The following is a 14,380-nucleotide window of genomic DNA, read 5'->3' on the forward strand; positions in this document are numbered from 1 at the left end:
AGATAAAGGCAGCTGAGACCTAACAAAGCATTAATGTAATCGGATGAGCTGGGAGAGAAGGGTGTCTACGGCGTGTGCAACTTGCATGAGTGAATGCAGGTCAAACTCTGTGTGCGTGGGTCTACATGCGTATTTGTTGGTGTCTGCAGGTCTGAGAGTGTCTGCATGTGCCAGTGTCTCTTTTCACCTGGTAGTATCGCTTATCAGGGACCCTTGGGATATTGAGAGGCATCGGCTAGTCCAGAACCAGCTCTGACTTCTGCAGTGCAACCATTGACTAATGGAGTTACATCCTGGCATGTGACGGGCGGTCCAAAGCATGAAGGTGTCCACCCATAGAATAACACTGCCCCAGGCACAATGGTGGCAACTAGTGGGATATTCGGGGCATCCATCACATGCAAGGCATGGCATAAAGTGGGCATTCGGGGCAGGTACCACAATGGTGTGTCATCAAGGAACAATCACCATTATTGTTATTGTTATTGTTATTATTGTTATTGTTATTAGTAGTAGTACTATTATTATTGTAGGTGCAGACCAGGCTCATTTTTTTTCCCTCTCCATGAATATTAGTGAGAGAAGTGTCTGGCCTTCCACCCTACATTTTATTTCGTTTTTTGGAAGATAATTCAAGTGAGTATGCACCTCTGACAGGATGAACACCCTTATTGTAGCTGTAGCACTGTTACATGAGCATTCATGATGAGTCTAATCTGCTGTCTGTGGCCTGAGATGGAGTTTGGTGTTACTTAAGTTTCCTCTACTGTCCCTTTTAAGTAGATCATCAGCCAGAGGATGTGACAGAGCAGATGCAGTAAAGGCAGGATGAATGAAATCAAGTGCAATGTAGAAGTGAAAGAAGATGGGATGCACATTTTAAAAATCTATAAGCCATGTGCGGCTGCCTTTAATAAAATGGCTTGTTATGTTTTCTTACTGAAATTGTGATGGAAGATACAGTTTTGTCCCAGGTTTTTAGATCGCTCTTGTGGTGACAGGCTGAACCCCGGGCTTGCTTTGAACACAATTAAAGTACTGGACTCTCTTACGAGTGTCCATTTATAGCCTTTGGCCATTTAGTCAATTTAGGAATATATTGAAACTCTAAAATGCACTAGTGGACCACTTTTGTACTTTTTTTTTTCCCCCCTGAAGGTAGACCACCTACACAAAAATATGGTACTGCCACTGGTTCTAGTTAAAGCTTATTTAGTTTGAGGTCTCACGCAACCTTTCCTTGAGCCTGGATTGAGTGGAAAGAGCAGGGCTATGGTGCTGTCTGTAACATTCTCTACAGTTTGTATCGGGGCACATCAGCTGCCCAGATCCTCCTTGACCTTTCGGTAACATCTGACACCATCTTTTACTCCATGCTGCTCAAACGTCTGCATGGTTGTGGAATTTTCCTGGATGCTCTTAAATGGACGACCAGTGCCAAATTTGGAGCCAAAAGCTGCCCTTGCAAATGTGGCTGTACCATCTGCATACAACACAGAGCGAGTGAGCGCAACAACACAAATCTGACTATCTAGAAGGGTTCTAGACGTCTCGGAAAAAAACAGTTTAGAAAATGTTGGACAAATAGCAGCATTTCCAGCACCTTTCTTAGGATATATTGCCAAACACATTAAGATAATGATAACTAAGTGCACAAAAGAGACCATGCGCGAAACAGAAGTGTTTTCCCAATCATTCCCACCTGTCCATGGTAGTTGGTGGGCACATGGTGTATACATGATACAGCACATATGTCAAGCCTTCTTGGTGTGTAATTTCATGTGCAGTACCATTCAGATTGCTAATTCTCCATATTCCCGACATCTCACACATGCTAATAAGCAGGAAACCTAGCCTTATCCTTTTTTTTATTTTTTGTTTATTTTATTTTAACTATTCTATGATCTCTTGAGCATAGAACCATGTTGTCTACTCTGAACCCATCTACGCGGGTCTAACTCCATGTATTTTGAAATGTCAAGGCAGTGTTAGTTTACAATTAATGTAAAAATGTTGAGTATGTTAGAAGTGAGTGCATGGCCCACACCATCCATAGGGATGGCTGGATCTGTTGACGTACCTCAAAGTATCCTAGTCCAGTTTTCAATATTCTGCACACGTTGTCCCACAAAGATATTGCTTATGGATAGGTGTGATATTTGTATTTCTTTATATACATACAGTTGACATATTAAGACCTTCAACCTGTTGCCGGGCCAATTGAGCCCTAGCTTGCACTGCCTATTATTTGTTTAAAAAAAAAAAAAAAAAAGTAATTTATGAATGTTTGATCTGTTTTAACAGTAGTAACAAAAATGATTTTCGCCTGGTATCATATTTTTTTTTTTTTTTTTCTCAGCTCGTGGAAAAGTGCCTGGGAGAAGAAACGAATTTCATAGGGAGAGAGCAGGTTAACAAAGCCTACCATGCCTATCGAGAGATCTGCATTGAGCGAGATAACCTGAAGAACCATCTGGATAAAGTGGTATGTAACTAACCTCCCCTGATACAAGCATACATTGAATACTTGGGAAGCTTCGTCCTTTCATCCAAGCTGGTGATGGATTGAGACCAGCAGAATTGTCAGTGGGCTGCTGTTTTTAGGAAATCTGGATAGGGCTTTTTATCTAGAACAGCTCATTTTCATGACCTACTATTACTGAAGGAAGTATATCTACCAGCACGTACACTTAAAACTGAAATACTTTAATTGGCTAGAATACCTTTTTTAGTAATGAACACATTTTCAAACTTAAAAGTACATTTAGGTCTACAAGTAGCAGTAAAAAAGCTTCTGGTTAACCATCTTGCCTGGAATCCTCATGCCTGTGCTATATTAATGTATAGAATGCACTGGATTGCATTTCCTAAGTAACCTTCAATTCAGAATTCCAGGACCTACATTGAATCATATGATTATTATTTTTGTCATAAACCACTACCTTTCACATTAAGCCACATCAGTCCTGTTTTTATGTACGTTTTCCATAACCACTACATGAATTCTAAACTTTAGTCCAACGTATCGTTAATTGGCAAAGATATAGTACTAATCTCTCAGGAAAATTACTAACCTCCTTACAGATCTAGGGTCTCTCTTAACCTTTTTGCTTATTTTCTGTTTTTAGTAAGGTTACAATTGAATGCCAACAGTCCCTCAGTGTGCCCCGTGTTAAAGGCACAGAAAGGTTAAAGGGCTGCAGCTGAAAACCTATTGCAACAAAGCAGCTAGTTTAGCTCACCTTCGTTAGTATTACGTAGGCCTTAAAAAGGGGCTATGCAGGAGAAACCAGCGCCAAACGGAGTTTCCATACTACAAACCATCACTAGATCAGTCTGTTTTGATTACACCTCCATCCCCTAATTCCACCTTCACCCCCATAGCCCGCAAAGTAATGTTGATTACATCACAATGAAAACAACTGTAATGACTGCATAAGCATTGTGACTCCAAAATGTGTTGTGCTGTTTTAGAACCTTTCGAGGGACCTCTTCATGCAAGAAGAAACACGCACTTTACCTTAAGGGTTAAATGCTGCGAGTGATTGGGCAATGCATATGCTTCACACACCTTAAAGAATGCTATTTCCATTTACTATTTTTTTGGTTCACCCCTCTTTTAGAACTTAAGTAGAGTTTCTAGTTGAAGATATGGATTAGAAGTTCCAATTTTTGCATTTGATCTCAAATGCGTCCCACTAAAATCCAATAAAGTGTGCGCTGCTTACCACATTACTAATCGCCTTTTCTGTGAGTTCAAGGGGGTGGGATTTACACCTTTCGGGGGTGCTTTATATCTTGCAGAAAAAGTAATGCATTGGAGAACCGTCCCTTTCAAAGAAGAATTGACTGACCACAAGTCCTACACACCTCACAGAATAGGTCTGTAGATGATGTTTGAATTTGTGGTTAGAACTGAAACATTTAACCCATTAGGTTCAGGAGGTTTATCACTCTAACAGCTGTCCAAACATCCATATTTGCATACAGGACAGGATCTTGTTTCAGCCTCATTTCTGCCATAACTGCTGTGAATGTGAGAGCGAAGGGTATAGTGTTGTTAACTTACTCTTAAGTGAATGCGTTTTTTGATTCCTTGTTAATTGTCTTACTGAAAGCACTTGACCATAATAGAAACCATAATTCAAGAATCTTGTTAAATAGTGGGCGAGAGCACAAAGGCCTTTGTAACTCTAAGTGCGGAACATCCACATCTTATGCCACGTAAAGGATTGCAGTTCAGATCACACCGCACTGTCCACATGCACTAAAAGGCAGTAGACCTGTCTCCACAATAACTTCATATATTACAAGCCAAATACAAGCCTATAACCTATTCACGCCAGTCTAGTACAACTACTAAAGGTAGAACCTTGACACACAGCTCTTTCCTCTGCAAGCTTTTACCATATTCTACATGCAGGAACCATTCTCACTATGGTGCAGGGTAGTGAAAACCTTTTGGTTTGCATTGACCTACTGTTATGGTTCCTTCCTTACCAACTCCTAAGAAGGCGCAAGGTGAGAATATCCCCTTCTTAAAGCCACTCGCTCACATGTTGTTGCAAACAAGGATGTGAGCATCAAGTAAGGTGTCCTCAAAAAGGAGCCATAGAATTTGTAAAGAAGGGAAAGCAGGTGCTAAAAATCAGACTTAAGTTAGCAATAGAAGGTAGGTAGACACAATTGAAACTTAGGGACTCAATATGAGTTTAGTGGTCAGACTGCCAAACCCCGCAGGGGTGAGAGACTGCCTTCATACCGGCGGCCTCACCCCCGTAGTATTACGATGTTTCCACGGGCTGTCCAGCAGAAGCATTGTATTATGGCATTTCCGCCGGTCAGCCCAGGGAAACAGTGCCACGGGAGCCGAGGCCAATGCCATTGCACAACAGTACCCTCGGAATGGACACTGTGTGCACAGCAGACAGTGCGCATTCTGAGGGTGCTGGGGGGGCTTGCACTGCCCATGGCATGGGCAGTGCAGGGCCCCACCCCTGTATGGCCTTTAGCACTGGCTTTCCACCAGCTTTCCCCTGGCAGGCAGAAAGTGGACTCGTGATCAGCACGATGGTGCTAACATGGGCACCGCAGTAACTTACCATGACTCTGACTGCCGCCACCCCGTCGAAATCCCTGATCCTGGCGGTGGTGGCTGTCCCCTGGTAGTGCGACTGCCAGGGTTGTAATCTGGCGTCAGACTGCCAGGAGGACAGCGGTCTCGCTGCCACCGCAAGTTTGGTGGTCCTAAGACCGCCAAACTCGTAATGAGGCCCTTAATGTTTAAAACACCAGCAGAAAGCTCCAAAATGCCAGACGACTAGAAATAGCAGGACTGAAAGTCAAATCAAGTAAGAAATGAGGAACAAATGTTTAGGCCTATTGGGCAGTAAGGTCTTGGCAAAATATATAATCAGATGCTCTATATCCTAGAAGCTGCCATATTTAGACCTTAAATGCTCTGCTTGTCAGGAAGTGGGCTTGTGTGGATGACATCCATAGGGAATAGGCTAGGCTAGGCTAGGCTTTCTAGGAATTAGCTCACTTGGCATCTTGATGTGGGAGGAAAGACTTGGGAATCCACATGTTTGCCAAGAAGCCATGATTGTTGTGTTGCGGGATGGAGCAAGCAGTGCATTGATACGACTGCTTGTAGTGCTTTTGCTCTTATCTAGTTTTTAGCACTTACATAACACACCAGAAATGCACTTCTGAGTTCAAAGAAGACTTTTATTGTTGTTAATTCTTCAACAACCGCGATTTCGTTAATGACGGATTAGTAGATTTCAAGCACACGTTAATGCACAGTTTGCAATATACACAGCAGGTTATATTTATAAGATATTGAATGCAAAGCAAAACAAATACTTCACCGTGTGGGAAACTATTTACAGCTTCATCTTTCTAGGGTCTGCAAGTTGATGACTCCTTGTCAACTGCGAGAAAGAAATTTATCTACACACACGGGATGCTGGCAACTGGCGCCAAGCTCCAGCACGAAGTCAGGCAGATTCGAATCTGAATCTCTGCAGCCTGTGACATTCGTTACAAAGGTGTGCCCCCTCCTCTCAGACTCGGGAAAACTACGCAAGCCTTTGGAGACTGGCCAGGTCTCCGAGACTGCTCCTCTTCCCAAGCTCAAGCGGAGAGAAAAACACCCAGTGTACCCTCTCTTATCAGGTCTAGTCTACTGTGAGAAGAAAACATCTTGGTTCATCTTGTGCAAAAACACAGCTTGGAAAAATACAGCTTGGATTCTCAACTGCAATGTCTAACTTCACGTTAAAGGCAATAGGCAGCTAACCTAAATATCAAATGCAATGTCTAGTGTCATGTCAAAGCCAATAGGCAGCTGAGCTGAATACAAAATGCAATGTATAATATGTCAAAGCCAATAGGCAGAATACAGAATATAATGGCTAATGCAATGTCAAAGCCCATAGGCGGCTAAACTGAATACATCATGTCAAAGCCAATAGGCAGAATACAGAATGTAATGACTAATGCAATGTCAAAGCCAATAGGCGGCGAAACTGGATACAGAAAGTAATGGCTAATGCCATGTCAAAGCCAATAGGCGGCTCAACTGAACAAAACATACAATGTGCTACTGGTGAACATTGAACAACTAATATGCGCAGTGGTGAAACACAAAGCCATTGGTCAAACTCCATTAATGGCATAACATTCCGCCCTTTGACCAATGAATTTTTGTTTTACATATCTCTTGTTTCAAACAAAAAAACATCAGCACAAAAAAAAACATTATCAGCAAGTCAGATTTGAATGATCAAAGCAATCCCTGTAAAGCAATAGAAGTGGATTAACATATAGATCTCATAACCTTTCACATCAGATACATCTAAACAGAAAAGACTGATAGTGTCTCTAATTCAACAGTGTTAGCAATTTGATGTGGCATGAGTTCTACTCATGTAAAGGTGCACGGTCCACCTGAAAGGTTTGCTGGAAGGTAAGCAAAAGTCAGAGTTCCATACGAGAAGGAAAAAAAATAAAATAAACACAGCTTAGTTCCAGTGGAAGAATGCAATCAAACAAGTTGAACTTGAACTGAAGGCGCAGTTTGCGCAAAATGGATCCATGGTGCTGGCACTTTACTCAGCCAGGTTCAGGTTGGGGGTTCGGTCCCTTCCCCGACCCCACACGCACACACCGGAAGGGGGACCACACAGCATACTCAGGGACAGTGGCGAAACGTGGTAGGATCTGCAAAAGAAACAAGTATGACTTTTCTTGCAAATAACATTTTTCATTTAAACTGCACCCTTCCTCTTTCTTTCCCTGTTTTATAATCAGCAGGACATTTTTGGACCTCACACGGCTCAAAGCAGCTCGGAGCTGTCTTAACCCCCTCATTACTGGAATGGGACAAGAAAGATTCTTCTAAAACAGCATTTTTATCACGTAAATTCCTATTTTCATGTTCCAACTGCCTACATTTCTCCTGCATTTCTCTGTAAGCAGATAAAGGTATCCAAACCTTTCTGTCATCATTGCTTCCAAAAGACACATTTTCTAAATATGCACAACAAAAATTATTTCTCAAAGCACTATCAGGCAGTTTAGCTACACATGCATTTTCAAACATGGTCTGCCGTGCTTCTGTGATTCTCCAAACAGAAATCAATTCACAGTTTTTCATAGCACCATCGGGCAGTTTAACAACACATGCATTCTCAAACATGGTCTGCCGTGCTTCTGTGATTCTCCAAACAACAGAAAAACACTTTCTGTAATTCTCCAAACAACAAAAACAATTACACTTTTAAAGTGTGCACTTCGAAATCTACTAATTCGTCAACACCCCACTTCTGGTACCAAATGTAGTGCTTTTGCTCTTATCTAGTTTTTAGCACTTACATAACACACCAGAAATGCACTTCTGAGTTCAAAGAAGACTTTTATTGTTGTTAATTCTTCAACAACTGCGATTTCGTTAATGACGGATTAGTAGATTTCAAGCACACGTTAATGCACAGTTTGCAATATACACAGCAGGTTATATTTATAAGATATTGAATGCAAAGCAAAACAAATACTTCACCGTGTGGGAAACTATTTACAGCTTCATCTTTCTAGGGTCTGCAAGTTGATGACTCCTTGTCAACTGCGAGAAAGAGATTTATCTACCCACACGCGATGCTGGCAACTGGCGCCAAGCTCCAGCACGAAGTCAGGCAGATTCGAATCTGAATCTCTGCAGCCTGTGATATTCGTTACAAAGGTGTGCCCCCTCCTCTCAGACTCGGGAAAACTACGCAAGCCTTTGGAGACTGGCCAGGTCTCCGAGACTGCTCCTCTTCCCAAGCTCAAGCGGAGAGAAAAACACCCAGTGTACCCTCTCTTATCAGGTCTAGTCTACTGTGAGAAGAAAACATCTTGGTTCATCTTGTGCAAAAACACAGCTTGGAAAAATAGCTTGGATTCTCAAATGCAATGTCCAATTTCACGTTCAAGGCAATAGGCAGCTAACCTAAATATCAAATGCAATGTCTAGTGTCATGTCAAAGCCAATAGGCAGCTGAGCTGAATACAAAATGCAATGTATAATATCATGTCAAAGCCAATAGGCAGAATACAGAATATAATGGCTAATGCAATGTCAAAGCCCATAGGCGGCTAAACTGAATACATCATGTCAAAGCCAGTAAGCAGAATACAGAATGTAATGACTAATGCAATGTCAAAGCCAATAGGCGGCGAAACTGGATACAGAAAGTAATGGCTAATGCCATGTCAAAGCCAATAGGCGGCTCAACTGAACAAAACATACAATGTGCTACTGGTGAACATGGAACAACTAAAATGCGCAGTGGTGAAACACAAAGTCATTGGTCAAACTCCATTAATGGCATAACACTGCTCTTTCTAACAAGATGGTTTCATTAAGGGGTAAAGAGTAAATAATTAAATTAGGCCCTCCCATAATTGTATATTTCTTTTTGCTTTACAGTCTGACCATATTGGCCCTTATATTTCCTGCCACAGGTGAAGGAAAATCTGGATTCACTGAAAGCCCTAAATGAACAGTTGCAGAGTAAAGAAGTGGAGCTCTTACAGTTAAAGACAGAACTGGAAACGCAACAAGGTGTGCTTTTAATTTGCATAAAGTGTCATGTTAATTTTGGAACATGGTGTTGGATATTAGATTTAGTGCAGGTAAAGCCAAACACTGCATTGATATTGAGGCATTTTATGTAAAGTGATTACATGAAAGTATGAAAATCAGCAAAATGCTGACACTTATGGGCGCAGAGAACCTGTGGCAACAAGGCAATCCTTCTACCAGTTAGAAGTCAAGGATATCAACATTTTTTGCAAAATACAAAAAAAAAGCCAAACTGACAGCAGTTTTGGGAACAGCCTTTGCTTTTTAAGTCTTCCATATGACGAATCACCTGCTGTTTGTTACAAGACATATTGTTAGCTTCCTGTGGGCTTGGAGCCTGCTTATCTCCTACCATTGGTTGAGTTGACCGCCTTGTCACTCCAGTTGTTGCCATCTTATCTGTCTTCTTCCATGGGCTTCCCTTCCTCTTCTCATATTTTTTTACTCCTCTGAAATATGAGCCCACTACTAGTGTCCTTCCATTGCTACCTTTTCAGGTGCTACTTTCTGCTTTTAAGCACTCTACGAGAGGGCATGGGTATTCCAGCTGTCTCCCTCTTGTACTTTGTGTGCCATTTTCTTGGTTGTGTGTTTCTGTCCTCGGTACCTCACTTGCCGTTCTTCTTCCCTGCCCGCCCACATTCCATTGCTCTTCTTATTGTACAGCATGGTTAAAAATATTCACCAAAGGCAAAAGGTTTCTTAGGCTACATCAATTGGCTCTGCAGTGTTTATTACAAAAGCAAATAATTTTTTTTCGAAGTGCACTCTTAAACATCCTCTCATTGTTTCCAGCTCTGCAGGTGAATCAAACTACAGGAATGTGTGTAGCAGACAGTTAGATGGCATGTGTGGCTGTATATACACCTGCTGTCCATGTTGTTTTTCTTCTAAGTGTTTCCAGTCACAAGATCTCAGTGATATTGCACATGGGCAAACACTACTTTATTAGATTGTTTTCTCTCCACCATCTGGTTCATTGGTGTGTGCCTCCTCTCTGATTTTCAATCTATTTCTGTTCCATTGACATGTAATTGATTGCGCTTCTCCTATCCTGCCGTTCTCTCCTATTTCCTCGGTTCGGGCTCCGACCGCCTTTCGGGGCACCAGTGCCCATCTCTGGGCTACCTCACACATGGCTCCAGCATCGACCGAAATGGTTCTCTGATGGAACGAACTCCATTCCACTTCGATCCTCTGTGCCACGCTAAGTTCCTGCACACCAGACAACACCTCATGTACAACCTTTGCCTCTGTCTAGACCGCCATGAGGCCGACTGCATCACCTGTAAGTCTTTTAGTTTGAAAAAGACCCTTCGGGATCAACTGGCTTGTTGACTAGAAATGGCTCAGAAGGTGCCAGATGATGCACCGGACCTCTCCGGGGAAGAACACCTTCAAGAGGAACCAATGATGCATGAGGAGGAAGCTTTTTCGATTCAAGACACTGAAGTCTGATGTGGACTCTGACAGAGAGAGTCAAGAAATCTCCTCTGCCCAGCGCATGAGTACTGTGGCCCCTGCTTTCCCATAGGAACTCTCCAAGAAGGCCCTACAGCCTATTATTGAGGTCACCGGTCTTCCAACGCTGTCTGGCCATGGTCAGTACCGAAAAACTGCTATGGCCGCCAAGCCCTCTGGCTCAGTGGCAAAAATAGCCTTGGAGGCTAAAGCCACAACATCGCCTTCAACCTCCAACACCTTGGACCAAGAGATCGTTCCAGGTGTCGATAAGAACCTCTGGTCCGATCCAGAAGCTGCCAGTTATTTTACCTCTGCACCAACCAAGTTCTAGAAGCACAAACCTTCAGTGCTGAAGACTTCAGATCTCAAAACTTTAGACTCCAGTGAAGTCGGGCCACTCTTTCTCCAGCCCATCTCTAATCAAACCTATTCTTGAAAAAATGGACACTAAACAGTGCAAACTCCAGATTCAAGAAGGCGCAGGTTTTGTAATTGCTACACCTTCCTCTCCTGTGCTTCCAAAAAGAAAACTGACTTTTGAGGAGGTTCTAGACATTTCTATCCCTCCAAAGAGAAGGACGAAGGCTAAGGCTTGCTAGCCCATCAAACTGGCCTTTTCCAACTCCTCCACCTCCTCTTCCTCCTCCACTACCTTCATTTTCCTCGCCCCTTCCCCTGACCATTTTGCATCTCAGTTACCCATAGCAGGGGATGATGCACCTCAGGGATCACCGCAGTCTTAATCTGGGGGTTTACGGGATCCTCCTGATGATACAGACCCATGGGATACGTATGACCCTGATCCCTTTGCACCAAATGACCCTGACCTCTACTCTGCTCGCCCTTCACCTTGTGGAGGACACACCTTTGATAAGTTGAAGAAGGACACCGACAAAACCCCCTCAAAAGGGCTTCTTTTGTTGCCTATGGTATGGGGGGACATACAAATCCTCCACAACAAAGGCTTCTACTTCACACACCAGACAGCAACAGACCTATTGCACTAGGGGCTACTTTAGAGGCTCCTACAGGAGCTCCAATAATAGGGGAAGAGGAAAGAGTATCGCTGAACATGGATCCTCTACTGCCAAGCAGTGGCTACCTACACCTTCCTCCCCCGGCCATCCAACACCTTCTCTCTCCTTCTCCCCCCACTATCCAACACCTGTGAAGACTCCAATATTTTCACTCCATCTGGGACACCATCACCAAAGACCAATAGGTTCTTACCATTATCTAAAATGGCTATTGTCTGGAGCTTATTTCCACAACTCCCAATATTCCCCATCACACTCAAGCTCTCACAGGAACACTCAACACTTCTAAAGCGAGGTCCAAGCCCTCCTTCTCAAAGGGGACATAGATCCCGTTCCTCCGCAACATCAAGGCTCAGGGGCATACTCGCTATACTTCTGATTCTTAAAAAGGATTGGTCCCTCAGACCAATAGTGGCCCCCAAACTCTAAACCGATGCATCCTCTCCGAAAATTCCCACATGGTCACTCGTCATGATGTCATTCCACTTATACAACAAGGTGATGTTATGACCGCTCTAGAGCTAAAGGACACCTGCATTCATATACCAATTCATCCTGCACACCAGAAATACTTAAAATTTGTGGTTGCAGGCAAACATTATCAGTTCAAAGTCCTTCCCTTGGAGTCACTACCGCTCCCAGGGTGTTAACAAAATGTTTAGCATTAGTCGCAGCGCACCTGCGAAGAAAAAACATCCATGTCTTTCCGTATCACAACGACTGGCTAATCAAAGCCAGTACACTATACACTAGTGTCAGCAACACACTCAGGTGACAGTGGATCTCCTTCAAAAACTGGGATTCATTCTCAACATTCCCAAATCCCATCGCCAGCCTCTACAAGTGCAAATTACCTACGAGCAATTTTAAATGCAGTCAGGACTAGAGTACCCCAGTCCAGCTCACATCCAAAGTTTTCTGTCACTTCTCCCTCAGTTTCAGGAAAACCAGGCCTACACAGTAAAGACCCTTATTGCAAATTCATAGAGCTAAAGTGGTTCTAAGAACGAATCCTGAATTTATACCTAATGTACTTTCCCAGTTTTACCTTAATCAGTCGATTGAGCTACCAGTTTTCCTCCCACAACCAGATTCTGTTGCGGCGAGAGCTCTTCACACCCTAGATGTTAAGAGAGCTCTCATGTACTACACTGACAGAACTAAAGAGTTTCATAAAACTAAATAACTCTTTGCTGCTTTTTCACCACCTTATAAAGGGAACCCAGTATTCAAATCTGGCATTGCCAGATGGATAGTCAAAAGTATTCAAACTTGTTGCATTAAGGCCAAAAGCCCTTTCCTGTTTCTCCAAGAGCATATTATACTCTCAGCTACAATGGCCCTCCTTGGAAATACTCCCTTAGCTGATGTATGTAAGGCAGCTACATGGACTACACCACACACCTTCACAACACTACTGTGTGGCCAACAAGTAAGAACCGTTATGCGTCTGTTGGATGATGGCTTCTTGCATCAACGTAGTTCCCCACGCCAGATTACACTTGCATACCTTACAGCAGTGTCTCTCTTTTACCAATGGTCTCAATCAGTCTCATCTGGAAGATCTAGTGTTGTTAGACCGCCAAACTCACAGTTATCTGCAATGATGGAACACTAGCAACCTCCTGAAAAGGAGGTATTTTCTAGACCCCATGCCTCACATCATATTGACCACAAACGCATCATGGACGGGTTGGGGTGCTCGCCTCCAAACCTTGACCATGCAAGGTCTCTGAGATGCCAAACACTAGTCACTTCACATCAGTGACCTGGAACTTCAGGCAGCATTACTAGCCTTGAAAGCTTTCTTTCCTCACCTGTCTGGCAAGGTTGTCCTAGCCCAGATGGAGAACATGACAACCATGTACTACTTGCATAAAACAGGGGAAGGGCTGGGTGTGGGGTTAAGTGGGTGGGTGGGGGAGTGGACACGAATTTCACAACTTTCACACCTTCTCAAACCATATGGAATTGGGCACTTCACCACCACATTCACCTGCTGGCGGAATATCTGCTGGGAACAGACAACATCTTTGTAGACCTGATCAGCAGGATGCAGCAAAAAGCCCACAAATGGGAACTCCACCCCCAGGTCCTCCAAACATACTTCAGAAAGTGGAGGATTCCACACAACGGAGCACTCAAAATGCCCAAACGTCACCTCCAGGTATCCACACCCACTATTCAAGGGCAGCTCTATGTGGATGTGTTGGTCAGAGATATTTGCCTATGCTTCTCATTTCCTCCGTTGCATGCCCTTTCTGGTATGGAAACTCAGGCAAACATCTCTTACAATGATCATTTGTTACTCCCATCTGGGCACGCCATCTTTTGCTCACCACACTCCTGGATTTTTCAGTAGTCCCACACCAGAAGCTCCCCAACAGGGTGGACCTTCTCACCCAGAATTGCAGACAATTTGGACATCAGACCCCAAGTTATTCAACCTTGCGATATGGCTCGTGAGGTCCTAGAATTTGGCTACCTAGGATTTCCTTCACAATGTGTGAACATTCTCAAGAAGCCCGTAGACCTACCACTTGAGCCCATTATGCGGCACATTGGAAATGTTTTGTTTGATACTGCCAACCTAAACAGATTGATCCTATCAAAGCCACAATACAGGACATTGTCTGCTACCTGCTGCACTTGCAGAAAGCAAATCTCACATGTACTTCCACTCGTATACATCTTGCAGCTATTGCTGCATATCTCCAAAACAGACAACCTATTTTTGTATTAATAATTC

The 14,380-nt window shown here is 43.3% G+C and overlaps 1 protein-coding gene across 3 annotated transcripts in view; it reads left to right on the forward strand.

Moving 5' to 3' along the window:
- The window catches only part of AZI2 (5-azacytidine induced 2), a 99,294-nt gene that overhangs the window by 35,809 nt on the left and 49,105 nt on the right, over nt 1–14,380 (forward strand). For all 3 annotated transcript variants that reach the window (XM_069212007.1, XM_069212006.1, XM_069212009.1), the window contains exons 4-5: nt 2,360–2,485; nt 9,010–9,109. In XM_069212007.1, coding sequence (XP_069068108.1) covers nt 2,360–2,485; nt 9,010–9,109 — 226 coding nt within the window. The remainder of the gene's footprint in view (nt 1–2,359; nt 2,486–9,009; nt 9,110–14,380) is intronic.

Source organism: Pleurodeles waltl, chromosome 10 (assembly GCF_031143425.1).
Source record: "Pleurodeles waltl isolate 20211129_DDA chromosome 10, aPleWal1.hap1.20221129, whole genome shotgun sequence".
Classification (NCBI taxonomy): Eukaryota; Metazoa; Chordata; class Amphibia; order Caudata; family Salamandridae; genus Pleurodeles; species Pleurodeles waltl.